The following is a 26,732-nucleotide window of genomic DNA, read 5'->3' as shown; positions in this document are numbered from 1 at the left end:
CTATAAGGATAAAGAATCTAAGATTGTATATGCAAGCAGACACACTCAAGAAGTTAACTCATCCAAGATGTTGCTGATAGTAAAAGCAGGTCAGAACAGTGCTTTACACCCAACCTGGGGTCTTCCTCTCTTTTGCATGCTTGTAATGAATGTAGGCTGCCTCTTATAAGTCATCTAGCCCACAGTTAGCCAGACAGCAGTAGTCTGCCGGAACAAATGGGATTGTATCCTTGGCCACTGTGCGAACCACTGACATGGTGGATATAGTTGGCCTTAACACCTTAAGTAAACTGTTTCAAGACCAGGAAATGTCCAGTTTCCTCCAGCTTTAGCTTCAGATTATGATCAGTTATTTTAGATTGGGAAGAAGAAAGGGAAAGGAATGAAATAGCTGATAATTTGAATATTTACTGTCTCCACTTCACCTTTGAAGAAACTGAGGCTCAGAGGTTTGTTTGGTTTACTTTTGAAGAATCTGAGGCTCAAGGCTGTGTGGGTTATAAGTAACCCACAGAGATGGGAGGCTGATTAGGCCTATCTGATGCCACAGCCTGAGTTCTTAAATGTGACACAAAACAAGGTCAATGGGGGAGGCTGGGTGACTCAGTTGCCTCCTGGGAATTCTGGGTTAGTCTGATAATATATGAGTAGTGGAGCTACTACTAATATAGTATCAGCCTAAAGGCTCTCATTTCATAGAGCACTCGTCTATACTTACAATGGATCCTTACCAAACTACTACCATTATTAACTAGTAGGCTCTGCTGCACTTCAGTGTGTAATCCTTTCCCTCTTGAGGAAAGCTTGCCTGCCTGTGCAGCAAAGACCCCTGGATAATTTATTTTTTAGCACTTCAGCTTGGAGCCAGTTATTCCAGAAATCAGCGAAACCTCTCTTTAAGTACTCAAGAAAACGGATCTTTTCGTTAACCAGGGATTAACTAACACCCCCCATTTCAGAAGGATCTTTAAAGTCTGTATACTTTACTAAGGAATTTCATTGGAGGTGGTTTAGCAGTATGTGAACAACTATGATGTTGTTTCTACTTCAAGGGGGATAAAAAACAAACTTAACCAGCTTGCTGCTTAAGAAGCAGAATTAGCAGTGGGCTCAGCATTGGCCTTCCCTTTGCGCTCATGTGACTTAACTTTCTCTAGTTCTGCAGAGCAGGAGTAGATTTTTAACCGCTAATTCAAGTTGATGAATGACTGCTCATGAGCTGTTTGGAGGAAGGAGAGGGTTGGGAGCCAGGCTTATCCTGGATATTGGTTAGGAGAAAGATTGAGTCAGAGAGGCTTTAAAGCAGTGATTCTCAACCTTCCTAATGCCGCAACCCTTTAATACAGTTCCTCATGTTGTGGTGACCCCCAGCCATAAAATTATTTTCGTTGCTACTTCATAACTGTAATTTTGCTACTGTTATGAATTGTAATGTAAATATCTGATATGCAGGATGTATTTTCATTGTTACAAATTGACATAATTAAAGCATAGTGATTAATCACAAAAACAATATGTAATTATATATGTGTTTTCCGATGGTCTTAGGTGACCTCTGTGAAAGGGTCGTTCAACCCCCAAAGGGGTCGCAACCCACAGGTTGAGAACCACTGTCTTATAGGTAAAGCAGGAAGGATGTTTTCCACTTATACTGATTTGAGAAAGGCACCTCTCTTTATAGGGGACACAAGGGTTGTTTCTAGTCTATTAATTAGTGCAGTATCTTGCAAACGGTGTCTCTTTTGTATAGCCCGTGAACTAAGAATGGTTTTTAAAGTTTTTACTGGTTGGGGGGAAGAATAAAATAAAGAATACTGTTAAATATACCTGAAACTAACAATGTTATGTATCAATTACACTTCAATTTTTAAAAAAAGAATGTTATTTCATGACATGGAAAAATGATGTGAACTTCAAATTTCAGTTTTCATAAATAAAGTTTTAGTGGAATGCAGCCATGCTCATTCATTTATCTATAACCTGTGGCTGCTTTTGTGCCACACTGGCAGAGTTGTGTGCCTTCAACTGAGATCAAGTGTGCAGCAAAGCTTCAACTATTTACTACCTGTCCCTTTACAGAAAAATTTACTGACCCTTGAATTGGTAAGAAGTGCCAGTTGCTTACCTGATTGAGTGGTGCTTGTGTGTATCACTGGAGGTTCACAGCACTCCATATTATCTGGTAGCCTCTACCTCCCAGAGGAATCTGTAAGTCAAGTGTCAAAAGTGGACTGTGAGTTTGCAGCTTCATTAAGTCTTTATCCATTTTTTTCTCTAGTCATTTCCCCAACCGAGTTCCACTAGCAGGACTCAAGTTCACTGTTTCTGTCTAAGCATGGCTCTGCCCTCTGATGCACAAACAACAGAATTTCTATTCTAAAGAGCCTGACTACCCTGTTCCTTACCTAAGTTGGGGTAGCTGTGTAGATCTTGCTTCTCTTAAATAGGGCCTGGGATAATAGGTGAAAACACCTCTTCCTTCCTCTATTGTAGAGACTCAATATTCTCAGCTGTAAATTAAAAATAAAATCCTCAGGCATCACCTTGTGCCTGCCTTTTAAAGAAGAGAGAGACATAATTGAGGTAGAAACATTAAAATGAAATCAGTAGCATGTTTATTATTGCATATGGCTGGTATTTGTTATTACTTATTGCTCAAAGTACCAAGAAACAACAGGCAGGGGTGTTCAAAATATGATTCTGGGCGATGTAGATTATAGTCACCTGGAGAGCATGTGGTAAAATGCACATATCTGGTAAATCCCAGGTCTCATACACTGGAAAGTTTGAGAACCACTGCTCTTGAGCATTAAAACAATTTTTTTTTACCTTAATTTGTTTGAACTAAAAAATTTATATATATATATTTCAGAGAGGACGGGAGAGGAAGAGAGAGATAGAAATATCAATGATGAGAGAGAATCATTGATTGGCTGCCTCCTGCACGCCCTACACCGGGGATCAAGCCTGCAACCCAGGCATGTGCCCTGACTGGGAATTGAAAAATGACCTCTTGGTTCATAGATCGACGCTCAACCACTGAGTCATGCAGGCTGGGCTGACATAAAACAATTTTTAAAGGGCATAGAATTCTTGTGATTGGAAGTGTAAGGGGCCAGTGGAGATCATTTTACAAATTAGAAAACAGACCAGAGCAGAAAAATGAATAACCTAGGATCCCATCAGGACATTTTATATAAAAGATTTGGACTTGCTCTAAGCATGTCTTCTTACTGTTAGTGGAATTGACTTTTAAAATACTAGTATGTCATTTAGCCCTAGCCGGTTTGGCTCAGTGGATAGAGCATCGGCTTGCAGACCAAAGGGCCGCCCCATGTTCGATTCTGGTCAAGGAAAAGTACTTTGGTTGCAGGCTCCTCCTCTGCCCTGGCCCCTGGTCAGGGCGCATGCAGGAGGCAACCAATTGATGTTTCTCTCACATCAATGTTTCTCCCTGTCTTTCCCTCTCTCAAAAATCAATGGAAAAATATCCTCGGGTGAGGATTTAAAAAAAAAAAATTAGTTCTTGGCAAAATTAAATAACAGTGAGCATCTTGTACGGCCTGTAATTGTGTCTAGAAACATCAGAAGACCTTATAGTTAGATAACATACTTTTTTTGAAGACAGTTTGGTGGTCCCTCACTTGAATTGTAAAAAAAATACAATTAACTGGTTCCTGGGAATGAGAACCAGAAGAAGAAAGGAAGATGAACTTGAATTTCAGGAGAATAATGGAAGGAATGGGATGGGAGAGAAGGTTGTTGTAAAGTAAATTAAAATAAGGTGCATATACTGGGAGGGGCTGAAAAGAAAGATTAAGTTAATTGTAGTGTTGTAAAAGCATAAAAGGAGCCAAAGAAATTATGGAAGTGTATTGGAAGATAATATCCCCTGATCATTTAACCTTTTTTGTGTGGGATTGAGGCCTTAAAGCAAACAAATTGGCTGCTTCATGTGGTGTCTTTTGCTTGTCAAGGCCCTTAGGACAACATCTGGCCACTAATCTCAGGGTTCTGATGTTTAGAAACCAAGGCAGGTTCTCAAATGTTTTTTAGTCCGTTTGTGGCATTTCTTCTAAATATGTAGACACTTTGGAAAATGTGACAGGTTTTAGAAATTTGAAGTTGTGCTGCAGAGCTGATAACAAAATTGAAAATGCTGGGCTTCTATCTTAGAGCAACTCTGAGTCTTTTAATGCAATGTACTTCTAAGTTTCTGATGTTGAAATTTTACCAAGCATTGAATATTAAGGAGAAAGACTTGAGCACTTTGCAAAATAATTGGCAACTTTTATGTGATTATGTTTGACCCTTTCTTTGACTTGGCCTCCATAAGTTCTTAAGGTCTTTTCTAACTACAACATTAAACTCTGATTCTGGAACTTAAGTGGGGCCAAGTCCAAAGAAATGGGCAGTTATGGGAAATCCCTTTTTCCCTCTTTTTTCAAAGTTATTCATTGAATAGCTGCTGCTGTTGGGGTGGGTATTAATGCTTTATTATGGAACTTCATGAGGGCAGACTTGGTGTTGTTTTCTGCTATATTCCTACACTTAGAACAATGTCTGGCCCAGAGTTGGCACTCAACAGGTATTTGAATGAATATTGTGAACCCAACTTCCTTAAGGAGAGAAGAAATATTTATAGTTCCAGATGTCTTCTCAGCTGGAGGCTTTGTTTTATTAGCCTGAGAGTACTGGGTCCCTAATGGGTGAACCCCATTAGTTTTAATAATGAACAGGTCAGGTCTATCCATGACAAAGGGTCTTGTTTATATAGAAAACACATTTGGGGAGAACAGATGATAATTTGGGCTTTGAAATTTGGAAATGTTACTAATTCCTTCTCTCATTCTTGAGTTTTAAGGTTTTTGTTGTTTGTTTTGTTTTGTTAAGAGCTGAATCCTCCCAGCATTTCTCTTTTAAATTGTGGAGCTCTTTGAGCTTTTAGCCAGAACAGCCTCTGTCCTGCTTACTTTGAAAGGCTATTAACCATGCCCTGGAATTTTGGAAGTGTTTTCCTTGAGAATCACTGTGGAATAATGGTAAGTACTCTTCTGTGGGCCACAAATTAAAGTCATCCACCATTAAGATGGACATAGACACGGTTTCCTGGATTGAAAGTGGACCAGCATAGGTAAAGTCTAAATTTAGACAGCTGTGTAGAGGAAGAGGGAAGGGTAGAATTCTTTCACCCTTCAACCCATCCGCCTTCCAGTTATGGGCTTTCAGGCTTCCTGACTGCTTTTAGTTTGGCATTAAGTTCCTGGGGAGATTTGCACACTCCTGATACTGACCACACTCCCGGATGCCAATCTTTATCACAGAGACCAGCTTGTTATCTGTCCTAGACAAAAACAGTCTTATTTTAAAGTGTAGAGTGTTAAGTAGAAATGTTGATTTTGTTTAAACTCCAGCTCCTGGGGATGTGGTATCCGCGAAGGTCAGGGAGGAAGATGCAAGCATTTATCCCAGTAGAAGTGATTTAATAATGAGTAGGTGATATCTTCTTTAGAAAATTAATTTCTTCACCCAGTGTTTTCACTTTCCTAATGCACTGGTTGTGTATTTGTGTGTCAGAGATTAGCAGGAGTTATCTTTGACAGAGTTGTGTTGTGAGTGCCTCTTTGGGAAATACAGCTTTGGTTGAGTAATTCTGTTCCACACACGACTTGATGACTGTCTTTGTAGGAGGAGCCCATCATATTACACATCTGCTTTAAGTGTCAAAAACCTGTTGTCAGAAGTCAGTGTAAAGAGGTCTGGCTCAAAACATGGCAAAGAACCCCTCCTTTATACCAGAAAAGTCTCTCTCTCTGCTTTTGTTAAAAGGAAGCAAAAGACTCCTCTCTCTTGCTCTGATTTGATTGCCCCTAACCATTTAGAAGAATGGTGGAGTAACAAAATGCATAAGATCAAAGATTAGTTGATAAAATGATCAGTACTCTGCCATTCCTTAACCTTTCTCTATTAAGGAAGTGTAAATGTCTTAGTATATGTGCTGCTGAAGCGAGCACTAAGGAAGTGTAAATGTTTATAGTACTTGGGTTGAAATGTGATTGCAGTAGAGACCATGGGTGGAATAGGTTTGGCAGCATTATTTAGCTACCTACTGATTGCAGCTAAACTAATGCAAGTGTTTTTATGTAGGTGGTGTAAATTGATTACCAGTGAATCCCTTAAAACCTGTAGGTTTTTTAGGCTTCTGGCTATGATTGTTAGAGCAGGCCAAAGTTTACTTCTTTCTTCACAAGTGCTTTTCTTTCCTAGGTTGGTGTATAGGAAAGAAAATCAGGTGGTCTCTTATCTGTGGTTGGCTGGTCGGGCAAGGTGAATGGGCATGGTTGCTGTCCTAAATGCATGTATAGAACCTGATTCCTAAGTTATTTGGAATAATTGGGTAGTCTTAGTTCAGTTCTATGTAAATTAGTCATGAAGAGGGTTCAGTAATAATTGTACTTTATTGACAGCTGTCAACATGTTTGTCATTTTGTAGAGATTAGTCAGGAATTCTACAACCATACACAAAGAATTTGACTTTTGAAATAAAATTCCTTAAGGTCATTTAAATATTCTGAGCTTTTTTTCCATCCAGAGGAGAGGTCACAGTTATCAAATCAATGATGAACAGAGTTTTGAAGCTTTTAATCACTGACCTGTGCTGCTGCTTTTAGACTCAATAGTTAAGTGACTTTTGCCCAAGGTCACATAGTAAGTGGTAGAACAAGGATTTGAATTAGATCCTGTTCACTCCGTTGAACCAGCTGGCTTCCTTCAGAGGTCTTATAGCATCCTGTGCTACTCTGTACTGTCTTTAACTGACATTAGGGTTTAGCCATGGTCTTTTGTGCTAACTGCATCACTCTTGAACATGTTTAACGAAGTGTTTTATGGACTTGACTTCCTGTTATGTATGTGTCTGGTTCCCCTGTGGGGAGTGAACTGGCCACCTTATGCCCGGTTTGACACTGATTTGGTGGCTACTTTGGGTTGACTCTCTACCTGGTTTCCAAACCTGCAGCTTCATTGTCATACTGGCATTATACCAGATTACAGGGACTTTATAACAGCTGGATCAAATTTTGCTGGACTTACTTGATACTGAAGTTTATTATTCCTAGGTGTTTTATTTCTCGTCTATCTAAGCAGAGAATTAGGACTGCAAAGCTACAAGAAGCATGAGTTTATCTGTATCTTTTTAAAAGAAACTGCTTTTGGGAATACATGCATTTAGAGAGTCAAATATAATATAATTTTGGGATTTCATTTCTTAATATGCCCCTGACAAAAATCAACCTGACCATTTCCTAGCTGGCAGGAAGTAGATCTGACTTAATTTTGCTCAGTCATGACAAGATCGATTTTTTTTTTTTTTAGCAGCAACAATAATTATAGATAGTTGATTTTCATGGCTCATGGCCAAGGATGCCTTTCTCCTTCCCCTATTTTGCTGACTCCCTCTTAACCTTTAGTAAGACTTAGCTCAAACACTGCCTCCTCCAGCGAGCTTCTGTTGGCTTCTCACTGCCCTCTTAGATACAGGCTCTTTATTTTTTGTTCTCTGGTGGAATCAGGCTGTTTTCCCTTGTTATATTACTTTTCACTTGGAAACAAAGGAGGCAGTTAACCCATATTAATTTTGTTTTTAATTAAGACTTTTTAAAAAATGCCTATAAATTAAGTAATCCTGCTGCCTTCCTACCCTTACTGAAAAAATAACAGGGCAGGAAAGTAGAAAATTCTGCCATCTTGAAAGAGATGGAGATAAATGACACCCACATGTTTCATGTGTAGACATTTGAGAAAATGCCTATTACCTTCATAAAAATTTTTTCATAATTTCTAAATAATAGGAGCATCATGATGCAATAAAAACACTGTTACTTTATATTTTTTATTTTTATTTTTTTTAAATATATATTTTATTGATTTTTTACAGAGAGGAAGGTAGAGGGATAGAGAGTTAGAAACATCAATCAGCTGCCTCCTGCACATCTCCTACTGGGGATGTGCCCGCAACCCAGGTACATGCCCTTGACCGGAATCGAACCTGGGACCCTTCAGTCCGCAGGCCGACGCTCTATCCACTGAGCCAAACAGGTTTCGGCAAAAACACTGTTACTTTAATGTCAATCATTTGACATTTGAGATTTTGGGAGTAGGAAAAGAATTTTAATCCATTCCAGCAAGGCTAAAATTAAAACAGGTTTCTTCTGACTTAATTTTCTCTGCTTTCATGTATATATAAACCAGTTTAAATTTTCTACCTTAGAAGTGTATCTTCAAGGTAAATTCTTAGATATAAATTGCTGGGTCAAAAGAGTGTGTAAATTATTTTATTATTATTATTATTATTATTATTATTATTATTATTATTATTATTTTGGTTAATTCTCACTCAAGGATATTTTTCCATTGATTTTTTTAGGGAGAGTGGAAGAGAGAGGGAAAGACAGAGAGAAACATCAGTGTGAGAGAAACACATTGATTGGTTGCCTCCTGCACACGCCCCCCACCCCCGACCAGGGCCCAGGCCGGGGAGGAGCCTGCAACCAAGGCACACGCCCTTGACTAGAATTGACACCCCCCCCCCCCCTTTAGTCTGCAAGCCAGTACTCTATCTACTGAGCCAAACCAGCTAGGACTAATTTAGGTTTCTTGTTTTTTTAGATACTGTTAAATTCCCCTCCATGGGGATTATATGAACTACATGCACCTTTTCAGAGATGTTAAAAGGCAAAACTGTGTCTTAGATTTGATGAAATTGGTACCACCCAGAGAGTTGTGAAACTAGAGGTAATACGAAAGTATACTACTACCTTTTGCAGAGTACACACTAAATAAGGGACAACTATTATTAGTATCGTTTGTGAAATGGGGATATTTCCTTATCATGATAGTGGTAAGAAAATTGAATGTGGGACGATGTTTGTTAAATACTCCAGCATGGTCTGGCACCTATATTAGTGCCCTTTTTCTCTTGCATGCCTTGGGCCCTGGCTGTTTGGGTTCCACCTTAATTAGGACCTTCTTGGATTGTAAATTCATTGAGGGCAGAGTTCACGTCTGATAAATCTTTTGCAGGGAGCTTTGGATTTAAGAATATATTTTAAATGGTTGTAAATGGAATTAGACCTCAGAATATAATTCTGAATTGAGTAGTAAAAGGTTTCCTTTTCTTTTTCATGTTAACCATCAAGTGCTTGCATAATGCTAGCCAGCAACTGTTCCAGTACTCAGAGAAGACACTGATTGATACTTTCCTCTTTTGTCATTTGGAAATCTCTACTTAAAATCTTTGTTAGTCTCGAAGAAGACTTTAGGTAACAACAACAAAAGATGTTAATTCCTATTCTCTCTTTTCATTATGGAGTAACTCACTTATCCAGTTAAGTTAGAATGAAAGGAATTAGTTGTTACCTGTCCTCTGTCTTCTCAAGACTGCCTTATTTCAGGGGGTCTTCCTCCCATAAATTCATCTCAAATTTTTGAATGCTAGGATTTCAAAACAGTTGTTATTAGGTGACCTGAATTCATAATGAATGAGGTTTTCTGGTGATTTAATATACAGTGGTTTTCATCTTTCATTTCTAAATCTGTCAGTCAAGTTCAATATAGTTCTTTTTGCATTTAACTGATACTCGAAATGGCAAGGTCCTTTCTCCAAAACATTTTAACAGTATCTATTCTTTTTTTTTTTTTAATTGCTTAAAGTATTACAAAGAGTATTACATATGTCTCCTTTTTTTTCCCCCCGCCCTTGACAATCCCCTGGCCTCCCCTACCCCCCAGTGTCTTATGTCCATTGGTTATGCTTATATGCATGCATACAAGTCCTTCGGTTGATCTCTTACATCCCCCCCCCCCCCAGCCTTCCTGCTGTAGTTTGACAGTCTGATAGAGGCAGCTCTGCCTCTGTATCTATTTTTGTTCATAAGTTTATAATGGTCTTTATTATCCATAAATGAGTGAGATCATGTGGTATTTTTCCTTCATTGACTGGCTTATTTCACTTAGCATAATGCTCTCCAGTTCCATCCATGCTGTTGCAAATGGTAAGAATTCCTTCTTTTTTACAGCAGCATAGTATTCCATCGTGTAGATGTACCACAGTTTTCTAATCCATTCATCTACAGATGGGCACTTAGGCTATTTCCAGATCTTAGCTATGGGGAATTGTGCTGCTATGAACACAGGGGTGCATATATCCTTTCTGATTGGTGTTTCTGGTTTCTTAGGATATATTCCTAGAAGTGGGATCACAGGGTCAAATGGGAGTTCCATTTTTAGTTTTTTGAGGAAACTCCATGCTGTCTTCCATAGTGGCTGCACCAGTCTGCATTCCCACCAGCAGTGCACAAGTGTTCCTTTTTCTCCACATCCTCTCCAGCGCTTGTCGTTTGTTGAATTGTTGATGATAGCCATTCTGACTGGTGTGAGATGGTACCTCATTGTTGTTTTGATTTGCATCCCTCGGATGATTAGCGACTTTGAGCATGTTTTCATATGTCTCTTGGCTTCTGAATGTCCTCTTTTAAAAGGTGTCTATTTAGGTCCTTTGCCCATTTTTTGATTGGATTGACAGTATCTATTCTTAGATGAATCCAGTTAAGGGGAAAGGGTATATACTAAAAGTAATCTTCAAGGCCATTAGTAAGCTGTCTACAGATATTTTCACCATGAGGGATATAGATCCATATGCCCTATTGGCTTCGCTTTTTCACCTACTGGCTTCTCTTCTGACCAACATGTTTAGTTAGATGTCCCACTGTTACCTTAAATACAATATGACTTCAGTTAGTTGCATTATTTCTCCAGTCTTTTCTTTCCCCCCACCTTTTGTCTGCATGACTTTCCTGTGTCTTCAAAGCCACTTTGTTCTCCTAATTACAGGGACCCAAAGACTTTGAGTGTTTGGCTCTTCTGGATTTATTTATTACACATGGCCAGTGAGTTCCTGAAACGGAGTTCTAATTCCAGTTTCCTTAACATGCTTTTCTTTCTTTTTTTTTTTTTTTTTTTACATTTCTTCCTTCGCAACCCTGCTGCTCTCACTTTTTTCTAGACTTCTTCAAAAATCATCAGCTAGTTACTCTGCTTTTACCTTTCTACCCACACTGTCCTCCAATTAATCTTTCTTAAGTATGGCTTTTATTTTGTGTGTGTGTGTGTGTGTGTGTGTGTGTGTGTGTGTGTGTGTTTCCTTTGCTGCTTGAAGTGGCTCCTTGTTATCCTTAGTGTAGGACACCCTGACTCTTGGGTTAATTTTATCTATCAAATTGTATCTCTTTCTACTCCTTAATACAAATTATCTCTTTGCTAGTCTTCTCCTTGATGTTCCCTTATATAATGGAAAAAAAAAAAAACCAGATTAGAAGGGAAGAAGGTTAAACTTTTTATTATGAAAAGTTTCAAGCATATATGGCAGTAGAGAGAGTAATGAACACCTGTGTATCATATCTGCCCACTTCAATAACTCTCAACCTTTTGCCAATCTTGTTTTATCCATCTCTGTATCTCTTCCCCACTCCGATTTTTTTTTTTTTTTTTTTTACTTGTGGGTATTTGAAACCTACCTACAATTACTTTCAATTTATTTTTTATTTAATTTCCTTATTCTTTAAATTTAGTGCTTTTTAGTGAGTTAAATTATACTAGTACTTCTCAAAGTAAAAAATTATAGCTTGGTAATTTTAAAAATAACTTTTTTATTATAAAAGTGATTCACATGGGGAAAAGATTGGAAAAGAAGACAAAGTATATACCAAAAATCAACTTGCTCAGAAATTCACTACCCAAAGTTAACTACTTTTAACATTTTGTCATCTGTCTTCTAATCTTTTTCTTACAAGTTTGTTTTTGTGTTTGTTGAATTATACAAAAGAGTAATTAGAAAAAGATATGTCCCTGCCATACTCTTGAGCCATAATAGCAGATCATAATATTCTGTTTCCTGTTTGCTAAATCTGGCCCATAAACAAAATCAAACAATACAGACATCATTCCAGTTTGTACTGCTGGAGGCATGTTTTGTCATTATTATGATTTTACCCATAAGTGCTTAGTTTAGAGCAGAAGTAATTGCGGGTTTTTATTACTGTCAGGTATTGGGGGCCACCAACTTGGTACATTGGATTGACTCAGCATTTTAAAGTTTTAGACTTGAGACTTTTAGAAATTGAAGTCTTCTGTGTGTATTGCATGGAGGATTGCGTTCAAGTCCTGCTTCTGATACCATATCATTTTATTCTTCCCATCTCTGTGGGATGAGAAATTCTTATAGGTAAGGGTACGATCATGTACATTTCTGTCCCCATAGGGCCTGGCACAGAATACTTAGTGGATTATTCCAAATGTAGCTTCCTTTGACACATTTTGGGAGCCAGGAATGGGATGAACACATACATTGCCTATCCATTATTAGTTATCTATTCCTACGAAATATGCTACCTTGAAATTTAGCAACTTAAAACAACAAGCGCTTGTTTTCTCACACAGTTTCTGTGAGCCAGGAATCCAGGAGCAGCTTAGCTGGGTGGTTCAGCTCAGGGTGTTTGTGGGGTTGCAGTTATCTAAAGGTTTAACTGAGACTGGGGGCCTACTCCAAGATGGGTCACCCACATGGCTCTTGTCGGAAGTTTCAAGTCCTCGCCATGTAGGCTTCTCCTTAGGCTGCTTAAGTGTAACAATATGGCAGCTGGCTTCCCTGAGAGCAAGAAGAAAAATCCAGTGTCTTCTATGACCTGGTGTCAGAAGTTACATACCGACATTTCCATTTTATTCTTTTTTTTTAGGAGTGAATCTCAAGTCTAATCTACTCAAGAAGGAAATTAGGCTACACCTATTGAAAGAAAGAGTATCAAAGAATCTGTTAAACATATTTTAAAATTGCCACAAGTGTGTTACGTACATAAACTTCCAATTGATGAATATTCAACTTTGGGGTGACCTGACCCCAATGAACCTCATTTTTAGTAGGCCCTTGGATTAATTCTGATACACCCTATAATTTTGAGATTTACTGACTTAAATAAGTGGAGAGAGAGAGAGAACCCTGTTCATGGATTAAAAGACATGAGAGTGTTTCCAAATTGTCCTATGAACACAGTTCCCAGCTGGCCTTCTCTTTTTTTAAAAGAAATTGACAAAATGAATCTAAAACTTATATGGAAATGCAGAAGACATAGAATAGCCAAAATTACTTTTAAAAGAATAAAGCTAAAGTACTTAATATTATCTGATTTCAAAACTTCCTATGAACAAGAACCTTACTGTGAAGCTATAGTAGTAGATAGTGTCTGTGTAAAGATAGGATAGAGTTGAGAAATAGGCCTGTGATTATATGGTCACTTCGTTTTCAGTAAAGAGGTCAAAGCAATTCAATGGGGAAAGGGCTATCTTTTCAAAAAATGGTGAAAGAGCAACTGGGTATCTTTATAGATTAAAAAATGTGCCCTGTGTGTCCCTTACCTCTGTAAAACTCTTAGAAAAAACGTATTCACAATATATATAGCTAGCCAAAAAAGTCATAATCCAGAATGTATAAAGAACTCTTACAACTCAGTAATAAGACAAATATTTTTAAAATGGGGGAGAGATTTGAAGATATACTACATTAAAGAAGATATATGAGTGGCCAATAAACACATGAGAAAATACTCATCATTTAATGGAATCTTCCAAGGAAAATTTCACAAAGCAGCCCAGACAAGGCCTCCCATTACTCTGCCTCTAAAACCAAGACGTGTTACAAATGCCATTAGAATCTTGTCATTGTGCTTTAAAAAAAAAAATATATATATATATATATATATATATATATATATATATATATATATATATTTTGATTGATTTCAGAGAGGAAGGGAGAAAGAGAGAGAGAGAAACATTAATGATGAGAAAGAATCATTGATTGGCTGCCTCCCGCACACCACTGGGGATAGAGCCTGCAACCTGGGCATGTGCCCTTAACCGGAATCAAACCTGGGACCCCTCATTCCACAGTTCCACGCTCTATCCACTGAGCCAAACCGGCTAGGGCTGGGTGTTTTTGGTTTTTTTTAATCCTCACCCGAGGACATGCTTAGAGAAAGGAAAGGGGGTGGGGGGAAGAAACATTGGTGTGAGAGAAAAACATTGATCAGTTGCCTTCCGTACGTGCCCTGAACAGGGATGGAACCTTTCAGTGCACAGGATGAGGCTCAACCCACTGAGCCACTCTAGCCGGGTAACTTCTTGACTGGCCTGTCAAGGTAGGCAGGCAGGAGATAACTCATGACTCCTCTTAACTGATTCATCTCTTATGGTTGCAGATTCTCATAAACACAAAGATAAACACAAAGATCGGGAACACCGGCACAAAGAGCACAAGAAGGACAAGGAGAAGGACCGAGAAAAGTCCAAGCATAGCAACAGGTAAGGGTTGAACCAGCAAATCCTTCATTCCTCAGCTGGTTGGCTGTGGCTTGGCTCACCTAGAATAGGCTTCAGCTTGAGCTACAGTCATAAACAGTCAATCCTGGATAGCAAAGTAAGCAGAGACTGTATTTGATTTGAGTTTTTAAGAGAGAGCCTTGGTAATTCAGGCTTTACTGGTGATTCCATTGTTCAGATCAGGAAGTGTAAGGCAAGTATACTGAATTTCTATTCAATATATACCTCATTAAAAGTATAATTTTTAAGTAAGTCAGCTATGGCTTTATTGTAGTATGATGGAATTTAATCAAGTGTCCAGAGAACTTTTCTTGATTAAAGGTGACTAGATTGGAGACATGATCTACCTTTTCCTTCTTTCTATACTTTTAAAAGGGTATAAATGAAAAATTCTTAACTTGGGTTTCCATGGTCTGTGAGCTGAAATCATATGCAAAAGATCGAATATATGAGATTATCCTGGAGAGGGCATTCCTAGCTTTCATCAGGTTATCAGAGGAGTTCAGCTCTCACAAAAGCCAGTGACCCACCAATATAAATGAAACTCAGTAGTGCTGCCCTCTGGGATCCAAGCCTCAGAAATATGTTTGTGTTTTTTTTTTGTTTTGCTCCCATTTTTTTGGTGTAGGAGGCAAGTAGTTAAGCTCAAAGATGTGTAGGGTATCTTTGGATATAGTACTACTTGTTGAAAATGAGGACTTAGGCTTCTATTTTGAGTTAAAGGCAGTTGGTGAGAAAGTTGTATGGTATTCCCATGGTAGCTTAAGTTTTGTTAGAAGGGAATGTAAAGATTAAACATTTATTAGAACTAGTGCCTCCAGCCTAGAATCTCTTAGAACTACACTTGGTTCTTGAACAACTTCTTGGTCCACTTATATGCATTTTTTTTCAATAAATACTGTAAATGTATTTTCTTTATAACATTTTCATTCCTCTGGGGGCTTACTTTATTATAAGACTAAGTATATAATGCATATAACATGCAGAATATGTGCTAATTGACTGTTTATGTTATTGATAAGGCTTCCAGTCAACAGTAGGCTATTAGTAGTTCAGTTTTTGTGGAGTCAAAAATTATACATGGATTTTTGACTATGCATGGGGTGGAAGGGGATATGCACTCCTACCCCCTCATTGTTCAAGGGTCAGTTATACTCATTAGCTTGGTTTATTGGCTATAGACAAGTTAAAGTGAGAATTGCTTTTAAAGTATGTTCTTTTTATGAATCACTAAAATTTAAAAATACTTTTCTTTTTATGAATACATTTCTGAACCATTAAAATAAGTAGGTTAATTTTCTCTAGTGGGAATATTTCTTCATGAATCATCTACCACTTCTGTGGTCTTTTTTTCTCCACTGCTAACTCATTTCTTGCTAGCTGATCATCTAGTTTCCATTTTCATTACTCTAGTGAATTTAATCTTAGTAGATTAGATGAAGAAATGCTCATTTTCATGTTACCAGAAATTTGTCCATAAAGACTTTAAAAAGATAGAGGTTAATATTGAAAACTTGAAAAAAATGATTCCTTCTTCTCTGGTACATACTTCACCAATCATGATTTGCTATTGTGGTGGGAGACAAGATTGGGTAAAAGTGGCATAAAAGGCTTTAGGACATAATTTTGGTCCTTCCCTGACTTGTCAGAATTTCCTTTTTAAAAATAAAAGATGTGATTTTGGTGTTATTTTTCTTGAAAAATCCATAGTAGCTTAATTACCTCTATCTGGCAGAAGGCCTCTTGTCTTGGTCCACCTGCTTTGGTCTCATGTGATGTTGGCTAGGTTAAATAGCCTTTCTTAACTCAGCTTTCTCATCTTCCTCAGTTTCCTCATATTACATGCTTCAGAGGGGACCAGTCAGTAAGCATAAAAGCACTGTAACTGTGAACTGCTCTACAAATGTGGGAGATATTTTGTACATTAATCCTAGCATACTTTCCAAGATTATAGTATAGGCAAATTCGGGAATTTTTCCTGTGCAGTTTTGTGTCTTTTAATATTTTCTTCATGTCTACTCAAAATGCTTAAGAAAATAATAGCCGGTTTGCCAAGAGGCATTGGAAAACCTGGCCTGAGTTTCTGTTTACACATGACTACATGACTAAATCTAGCCCTGGACCTCTAATTCACATGTGAATAACTTTAAGACAGTTTAAGTGGATGATGTGTTGTAAGCAGACTTTTAAATACTTTCTGTTTGACCTCTATTGACACACTACCTCTTTGCAACAAAGGAAGTGTCTTGGTTATAGTCCATTAAAATCCTGTACACCATGTTCCTTTTTTAAGTGGCTTCTAATCTTTCAAGCAGTTTTGGGTTTTTTCATTTTTCTTCTGTAGCAGATTAAGGAAACCTTGAGGCTTGTTAAGTCACCTGTGAAGCCCAGAATAATTAAGATTTCATATATTCTGTTTGAAAATGCTTCACTTTATTCTGATACTTTGTTAACAGTAATGTGTTTGTATGTTCCTTTTGACTGTTAGATTTTAGCATCAGTCATTTTTCCTTGGGTTACACTAAGGACCCATATCCAGGAGGCATCTTTTTGCTGCGTAGTAACATGTGCTGCATACTTGGAATGTCAGAGAATGGAAAACCAGCCTTTCTGTTGAGAGAATGGGATGTGGACCCACCCCTCAAGGAATCCCATCTTATTCCTGTGATTTTCCCTTTGTTCTCAAGGTGAAAATAAGGGAAAGGGTATTAAAGATTATTTCATCTTATCTCTTTGTGTATCAGGAGTCTGAGGTGATATGCTCATAGTCACAGGGCAATAGGGTAGTAGAGAGAGGATGAGACCAGGGCTTCTGAATCCTCATGTTTTTCTTCCACTACATTATTCTTTCCAGTCAAAAACAAAACAAAACAAAAACTCCCTCTGCAAGGAAGGTTAGTTGTGTAACTCAACTGTCTGTGTTTAAATAATAAGCACCTCTTTCTCATTTGCATGTCATAAGCAGCTCAGCGTTTAAAATGCCAGAACATTTCAGGCACGACCTCTCACTTTGGGCCCCACATCTCTAAAGTTTTTGGCACTAGTTGTATTAGTCTCATTAAATTCTGACCCAATGAAAACCCCATCTCTGACTATCTCCTGTTTGGTCTGTAACATCACAGGAAGAGTTTATACCAAAGTCAAGTAAAAATAATTTCTTCTGTTTATATCTGACACTGCTTCTTTCTGTTAGCATTAATATTTAGCACTTTAGATTCTTGTAAAAAAATGTATATATAGATCCTTCCCCCCCAAACCCAAAAGGAATACTATTTCTTTTTAAGATGTTTAAAATTGATTTTTAGAGAGAGAGGAAGGGAGAGGGGAAGAGAGAGAGAAATATTGATGTGAGAGTGTATCATTGATTGCCTCCTGCATGCCATTCCCACTAGGATGAGTGTGAGGGGGCAATTGAGCCTGCAACTCAGGCATGTGCCCTGACCAGAAATCAAACTGGCAACCTTGTGGTGCATGGGACAACACCCCCACCCAACTGAGCCACACTGACCAGGGCAGGAATACTCTTACTAGATGGTAAGGAATCACTGGGCTTGTAGGCTCTCACCAAACACTTCTCTTGAAAGGTTGCATTATTTTTTTTTATCCTCACTTGAGGCTATGTTTATTAATTTTTAGAGAGAGTAAAAGGGGCATCAATCGGTTGCTTCCCACACATTCATCTGGGGATTGAACCTGCAACTTTTTGGTATGCAGAATGACTCCAATCATTGAACCAACTGCCCACGGTGAAAGGTTACATTCTTAGCCATAAATTATCTTTAATACTAGACCTCTTCTGTGAACAACATTATTAAAAGCAATTTTGGCCCTAGCCAGTGTGGCTTTGTTGGGCATCAGTCTGTGCACCAAGAGGTTGCTGGTTTGATTCCTGGTCGGGGCACATGCGTGGGTTGCAGCCAATAGATGTTATATTCTCATATCGGTGTTTCTTTCTTCTCCCTTCCTCTCTCTCTAAAAATCAAACTATTTTTTTTCTTTATTGAGTAAGGTATTACATATGTGTCCTTATTATCCCCCTACTCCTGCCCCCCCCCCCCCGCCCCCACTCATGCTGCTGTAAGAAAGAAGGAATTCTTGCTATTTGAAACTATTTTTTTTTTAAAGGCAATTGGGGGATGGATGGTGGTTTTAGAAAATAAAGGCTATCACATATGTGAAAAACAAGATTCTTCCTGCTGGTTTATTTTTTATTTATTTTTATTTTTTAAATTTTATTTTGTTTAAAGTATTACAGATAGTAGTATGTCTCCTTTTTTTTTTCCCCCATTGACCTTCCCCCGGCCTCCCCCCCCCCGCCCCCCACCCAGTGTCTTGTGTCCATTAGTTATGCTTATATGCATGCATACAAGTCCTTCGGTTGATCTCTTACCTACCCCCCACCCCCAATACTCCCCAGCCTTCCCACTGTAATTTGACAGTCTGTTCAATGCTTCTCTGCCTCTGTATCTATCATTTTGTTCATCAGGTTATAATGTTCTTTATTATCCATAAATGGGTGAGATCATGTGGTGTTTTTTTTTCACTTCCTGGCTTATTTCACTTAGCATAATGCTCTCCAGTTCTATCCATGCTGCTACAAATGGTAAGAATTCCTTCTTTTTTACAGCAGCGTAGTATTCCATTGTCTAGATGTATCATAGTTTTCTAATCCACTCATCTGTTGATGGGCATTTAGGCTGTTTCCAAATCTTGGCTATTGTAAATTGTGCTGCTATGAACATAGGGGTGCATATATCCTTTCTGAAATGAATTTGGCAATATAGCAGGATAGAAAATTAACACCCAGAAATCTATGGCCTTTTTATACACCAATAATGAACTCACAGAAAGAGAAATGAAAAAAAAACAATCCCATTTACCATTGCACCAAAAAAAATTAAGATACCTAGGAATAAATTTAACCAAAAGACCTGTACTTGGAAAATTACAGGACATTGAAAAAAAGAGATAGAGGAAGACATAAACAAATGGAAGAACATACCATGTTCATGGATTGATAGAATCAACATCATTATAATGTCCATACTACCCAAAGCAATCTATAGATTCAGTGCAATACCTATTAAAATACCAATGGCATATTTCAAAGATCTAGAACAAACTCTCCAAAAATTCATTTGGAATAAAAAAAGACCCCGAATAGCCACAGCTATCCTAAGAAAGAAGAACAAAGTTGGAGGGATCACAATTCCAGACATCAAACTATATTACCACGCCACGGTTCTTAAAACTGCCTGGTACTGGCACAAGAACAGTCATATAAACCAATGGAACAGAATAGAGGCCCCAAAATTGACCCAAGCCATTATACTCAATTAATATTCGACAAAGGAGGCAAGAGCATACAATGGAGTCAAAACAGCCTCTTTAATAAATGGTGCTGGGCACTTTGGAATTTTTGTGCATGTGCTAGTTAAACAATAAGGCATTGCTCATCCATGTATTTGTATGTTGCTACATGACAATCTAAAGTGACTGAGTATGGAAGAGAAAGTTGTCTGGACGACTATGGCAAAATCTCTGTACAGACATGTGAATGGAAGGACTGCTTCTACTTTGCATTCAAATTTTTAAAAGGTATTTCAAAAGGAACATTTCAACAGCAGGAATTTTAAAGGCACAGCTAATTTGTGCCTGTCGTCCATCTTGCCTATCAACATCTTGGGCATGTGTGGCTGTGGGTCCGGCCTTGTATTGCCATTGGGCCTGATTAATGCTTTTAAGAGATCAAGACAGCATGAGACTTAAAGACTAATGCAGCACAGAGCTGTACCATGTGAGGAGGAGGAGGAAGGAGGAGAATCGGTTACCCAAGGAGAGAAGAAGGGAGACGACGAGACTGCAGGAGTGAAAAGGAGGAAAGGAAAGTAAATTTGTGACAAGTGAGGACAACCAACATCAGGAGCCTTTGTCTTTCAATGGATCACCTTGTTCCCTGAGGCTCAACTGAACTACCGGAGATGATGGTTCCCGAGGATGGCACCACCGCCTCGAGTCCTCACGCAGTGTGCCCCACTTCCATCCCTGGCCCAGGAGCGTCCTGGAGACATGCATGGGATGCCGGAACAGACTTGCTTCTGCCACCATCTGAAACACCCGCCAGCCAGGCTCCAGAGCGGCCCAGAGGTGCCTCTTGGGCGTGGCCACGGACACTCCCTGCCAGCCTGACAGGAGAGAGCGCTCGTGTCCAAGGTGACCCAGCGGGTGATGGCGAGAACTGTAAGCAGCATGTTGACTGTTGTCCTTGTTGCTGTGGGACTGGCACCAGGAGATGGAAAGCTGGAGACCTAAATCCCGAAGCCCTGGACGTGCCGTTGCGAGGCCTCCTCCAGGGCTCCCATATATTTCTATTTTACTTATAATCATAGCGTAGATTTAAAATGTATTCATTAAAAATAGCCTTTTTTTAAGATTTTAGGCAACATAGAAAAAAAAAAAAAATAAATAAATGGTGCTGGGAAATTTGGTCAGATACATGCAAAAAAATGAAACCAAATCACCAACTTACACCATACACAAAAACAAACTCAAAATGGCTAAAGGACTTGAATATAAGATGGGAAACCATAAAAATCCTACAAGACTCCACAGGCAACAAAATTGCAGACATATGTTGTAGCAATATCTTTATAGACATAGATCCTAGGGCAATAGAGACTAAGGAGAAAATAAACAAATGGGATTACATCAAAATAAAAAGCTTCTGCCCAGCAAAAGAAACCATCAACAAAACAACAAGAAAGCCCACTGCATGGGAGAACATATTTGCCAGTGTTATCTCCGATAAGGGTTTAATCTCCAACATTTACAGGGAACTCATACAAGTCAACAAAAGGAAAATAAACAATCCAATCAAAAAATAGGCAAAGGACCTAAATAGACTATTTTCAAAAGAGGACACTCAGAAAGCCAAGAGACACATGAAAACATGCTCAAAGTCACTAATTATCCGAGAGATGCAAATCAAAACAATGAGGTACCACCTCACACCTGTCAGAATGGCTATCATCAAATCAACATATGACAAGTGCTGGAGAGGATGCGGAGAAAAAGGAACCCTCCACTGCTGGTGGGAATGCAGACTGGTGCAGCCACTGTGGAAAACAGTATGGGTTTCCTCAAAAATTTAAAAATGGAACTGCCATTTGACCCAGTAATACCACTTCTAGGAATATATTCCTGCTGGCTTTTGACTGTGTGCCTCTCTTGCCAGTTTTAAACCCGACACTTCGGCTGAAGTGACAAATTTTGGAAAGCCAGGGAAGACAGAAAAGCACTGCTGTGAAATAATAAACAAGTGCTTTTCCAGCCATGTTGGCCTTGCTGATCCATACAGTCAGTGTGAGAGACATTTGAGAGTAAGGATGCTTTGGGTTCTGCTTTCCTTTCAGTTCCAGATCCTACTTGAAGTAGAATTAAGAGAATGTAGGATCTTAGGAAGATGTACTGGAATTAAGCAATTGTATTAGTGGAATTTCAGATTAGGGAAATTTTTCAGAAGATAATCAAAATTTTTTAAAAATTATTTTTTATTGATTTCAGAGAGGAAGGGAGAGGGAGAGAGAGATAGAAACATCAGTGATGACAGAGAATTATTGATTGGCTGCCTCCTGCACACCCCTCACTGGGGATGGAGCCCGCAACCGGGCACATGCCCTGACCGGGAATCAAACTGTGATCCTCCTGGTCTATAGTTCAAAGCTCAACCACTGAACCACACTGGCTGAATGTAATCAAATTTAAAAAGAGATGTTTACTCCTGGTTTTTTTCTTTTCTTTTTTTTTTTTTTGGTGAGCTGTTTGCTGAAGCGTTTTATTTATCTGCACATCCCTGTATCATCAACCTGCCTGGGGGAAATGAACAATTAGCATAGGTAGGTAGAGAAGAGGGTTGGGTACTTTAAAAATGAGGAAACTGAGTACATCACCACCATTCACATAGGAATTAATGTGATGTAGTGAAAAGCACACTAAAGTAGAACTCAAGGCCAGATTCTCCCATTTACTAACCTGTGTGCCCCACATTTACTAGCTGTGTGTCCTAATCCAAGCCACTTAACTTCCGCGTCTCATTTTCCATTTTGGTCAAGTGTTGAGAGCATTACTGGCCCAGTCATGTTTTCGAGTTTGTTATAACGTACTAAACAATTGAAATGATGGTGGTGGTGGTGGTGATGACAATGATGATTGCCACAAAGCCTGGTGAGTATCAATGAGATATATTGGAGCTGTCAATTTTGTTAGTTGAATCTAATTTATTAAAGATTTCATGGTGGAAACAGCATTTGAGTTAGTCATTGAAAGATGGTTAAAATATATTGATTTCAGAGAGAAAAGGAGAGGGAGGGAGATAGAAGAATCAATGATGAGAGAGAATCATTGATTGGCCGCCTCCTGCACACCCCCTCCTGAGGATTGAGCCCAAAACCTGGGCATGTGCCCTTGGTCATAATCAAACCTGGAACCCTTCAGTCCGCAGGCTGACGCTGTATCCACTGAGCCAAACCGGCCAGGGCAAGATGGTTAAAATCTTGACAAAGAAAGGTGATGGCTAGAAAGAGGGGCATTTCAGACAATAAGAAAAGCATGAACAAAACATGGAAGCATTGTGTAACATACTTTGCTCTGAGAAGACTCCAGTTGGGTGGGTGCCTGGATTAACATGATGGAATGGTAGAAAATGAGACCATAAAAGTGACTTGGGGCAAGACTATTAAAAGCTATTTCAAGAAGTTGGGACATTAAAAAAAAAAGTTTGCCCGAAACCGGTTTGGCTCAGTGGATAGAGCGTCGGCCTGCAGACTCAAGGGTCCCAGGTTCGATTCCGGTCAAGGGCATGTACCTGGGTTGCGGGCACATCTCCAGTGGGAGATGTGCAGGAGGCAGCTGATCGATGTTTCTCTCTCATCGATGTTTCTAACTCTCTATCTCTCTCCCTTCCTCTCTGTAAAAAATCAGTAAAATATATTTTTTTAAAAAAAGTTTGGGATTTGATTCTAAAGGGAACAAGAGGCCACTGAAAATAGTTGAGAAAGGGAGATAAAGAATTTAGCCACAAAGGGCATGAGGGGTCTAAGAAAAATGGCTCCTAGTTTGGATAACTGGGTGGCTGTTTACCCTATTAATAGAGGTAAGGAACTTAGAGATAGGGGAGAAATGGAAGTTGAGTATATGTATTGGCTTGGCACATCCCTTTATCCTTTCTGGCCTGCAAACAAAGAATTAAATAATTTCTGAGATTCCATTCAACTCAAAGTTCCAATAATTCTCCTGATTTTGAGCATTCAGTGATAAGCATTAAGAAATCTTTAATTCTGAAGAGTCTTTCAGAAACTGCTGTTGTGTTTTTTCTGACCAAGACAACAACTTAGTTTATCTAGAATTTTTATTTAGCAAACATTTAAGCTTTAATTGTCTGCTTTCAAAGGGGCTATGTATTTCCTCCTTTCACAGCCTTGAAGCTCTCTCTCTCAGCTCTCGGCTCTCCTTTAGAAATCCACTGGGATTCTATTGACCTGCAGTGAAGGACTGGCTGCCTTGAGCAGTCAGATAGCTGAGATGAGTGCCTACCCTTAGCCATTAGTGGCTAAGTCCTGTCAGAAGACAAAGAGGCTCCTTCTCCCCCCTAGCAGTGCCTCATGTTTTTGTTTGTTTGCCTCACTTGATATTTTCCCATTGATTTTTAGAGAAAGCGAAGGGAGGGTGGAAGGGAAAGGGAGAGACAGAGAGAGAAATATCGATGTGAGAGAGACACATTAATTGGTTGCCACTCACACGCACCCTAACCAGGGCCAGGAATTGAGCCTGCAACCTAGTTACATGCCCTTAGTCAGAATTGAACCCAGGACCCTTTAGTCCACAGGCCGACGCTCTAGCCACAGAGCCAAACCGGCTAGGGCTAGCAGTGCTGCGTTTTTGCTTTATTTGGGAAGTATTGTAACACAGCTGTCCACTCTGGAGCCACACTGCTTAAGTTTAAATCCTACTTATCTCTCCTTAGATATATCTCCTTGGGTGAGTTACTTAACCTTACCTGCCATGTCTCAGTTTCCACATCTGTAAAATGGAGATACTAGAACTTATCTCTGTCTTTTTATGGGAATTAAATTGCTTAGAAGAGTGCCAGGCACTTAGTGGTATTCAAGTATCTGTTAAATACTTTTATTGATGATAGAGGACAGATTGGGGTGTTTTTTTGTTTGTTTGTTTTCTTTAACAGATTTAAATGGTTTCCCATAGCCAACATCCTAGCGTTCCAGAATATCAGACACGGGCTTTTTGTTTTGTTTTCTGAAGAGATAGCAAATGCTATCTAGGGCAGAAGGAAAATAAATGCTTTTCCCTCCTGGCATTTCCCTTCCATCTTCTCCCCGAGTGCCTAAGAGTGATAACCCTGGTCAAACTTGTCTGCTCAGCTCCAGCAAGGGTCACAGACAAAGGTTTCACTGTCGTCACTTTAAAAATAGTGTAGGTTACCTTTTCCTTGGTGGAATTTAGCTAATTGAAGCCTAAGACTGGCATGAACACTCTTGGAGAGGTGGCTTTGACTATTGCCATTTGTTCTCTTTGGCATTGACTTCTGCTTATCCAGACTCTGCTGGTATGGTGGATCTTACCCTCAGACAGACATGAGCCTTGAGCCCCAGGAGTCAGCATGTGTGCATAGCCACTAATTGGGTGTTTTCTCATTCAGAGTTGCTGATGATGAAGTTCCTATTTCATCCCAAAGTGTGACCATTACAAAGGTTCTGAAATATTAGCTACCGTCAGTGATTTGACCTTCAGTGTATCTCAGTCTAAATTCATTTTTTAAAATATATGTTCTTCAAATCTTTTGTTTCCATACTATGACCAGTTTTAAGCCTTTCTCCCAGTTTATTTTTCTTATTTATCCCTGCTGAAGTTTCTTCAATTTCTCCAACATCTCTTCGACAGCCTCTGAACTGGCTGATATTTGTAGCCTCCAGTGGTATTTAGTGAGTTTGACATTGTGTATGTAAAAGTAGTGGATCAGTATAAAGGCAAGAGGAACATCTCTTAAAACAGGCAGTCAACACATGAACTCCTGCACTGGTCTAAATTTCCATCATCAATCAGTGGGAAAGGTGCTGCTCTTTAAGCCACCATAAAAGCCAAGTTAGTTCTAAACATTTTGGAAAAGAGGTACATGCTAGGAAATCCTGAGGGATGATGAGTTGGCCTAACTCAGTGGTCAGCAAACTGCGGCTCGAAAGCCACATGCGGCTCTTTGGCCCCTTGAGTGTGGCTCTTCCACAAAATACCACGTGTGGGTGCGCACATACAGTGCGATTGAAACTTCGTGGCCCATGCGCAGAAGTCGGTTTTCGGCCTGGGCGAGTCTATATTTTGAAGAAGTGGTTCGGAAGTGGGGGTGTCCGGCGACGGGAGGCGTAGCAGCACCCAGCGCGGGGGAGGCAAGCACGCGATTCATGCACGAGTTGAGTGAGCCAATCAAGACGAGTGTGGATGGGAGAGTTGGAAGGGGTCGACCTCAGCGAACATATCTCAATCAGATTGAGGACGTTTTTAGCAAAGGTCAGTTTAGGAGTACCCTAATTAAGTTAACAATGTACCTACCTATATAGTTTAAGTTAAAAAAAATTTGGCTCTCAAAAGACATTTCAATCGTTGTACTGTTGATATTTGCCTCTGTTGACTAATGAGTTTGCCGACCACTGGCCTAACTGATTCCAGATTTGCTCCATTTTCTACCACTGGCCAAATCCTGCTCCTAATTTCTGTGGCACAGCCCTAATTAGACCTATCACAGGACTTTGTCCCCCAGATGCATTTGCTCCTTCAGGTAGATTCCTAGGAAGCACTGGTACCATGGTTTGCCCTTTGCCAGCACTTCTGCCTCTGTAGGGGTTATGGATGACGGGTAGGACCTGAGTCCTCTCTATTTCAGGAGATAGGGACAGGAACAGCAACTGACAAGTAGATACATTAACATTGTATTCAGATGCTTAGTAGAGCTCCACAAACTCGAATTTCTAACAGTTCCAGTGAGATGCCTTGTATACCACAAGATGTCCTTACTCCTGAATCATCTGAGTTCACTTATATAAAAATCCAAACCTGTTCTCTTACATCTAAACATTGGGAGAGAATTTCCTTTGGAAAGTTAAGTTGATAGTTTCATTTCATTCTGGTCTTTGTGTTTGATTATGACTACAACGGGGTTACTATTCTAACAGGGACTTTGAATTTCCTGAATCGATTTCCCTCTGGGTAGCAGGCAGAGGAAGTATCTGACTTTT

General features: G+C 39.3%; 1 protein-coding gene across 1 annotated transcript in view; it reads left to right on the top strand.

The window, feature by feature from the left end:
* TOP1 (DNA topoisomerase I) overlaps nt 1–26,732 on the top strand; it is an 88,084-nt gene that overhangs the window by 16,374 nt on the left and 44,978 nt on the right. Inside the window, exon 3 of the mRNA XM_059707073.1 lies at nt 14,310–14,412. Coding sequence (XP_059563056.1) covers nt 14,310–14,412 — 103 coding nt within the window. The remainder of the gene's footprint in view (nt 1–14,309; nt 14,413–26,732) is intronic.

Source organism: Myotis daubentonii, chromosome 8 (assembly GCF_963259705.1).
Source record: "Myotis daubentonii chromosome 8, mMyoDau2.1, whole genome shotgun sequence".
NCBI lineage: Eukaryota > Metazoa > Chordata > Mammalia > Chiroptera > Vespertilionidae > Myotis > Myotis daubentonii.
Note: the sequence above shows the minus strand (reverse complement) of the source record. Positions and strands in the feature narration are given on the sequence as shown.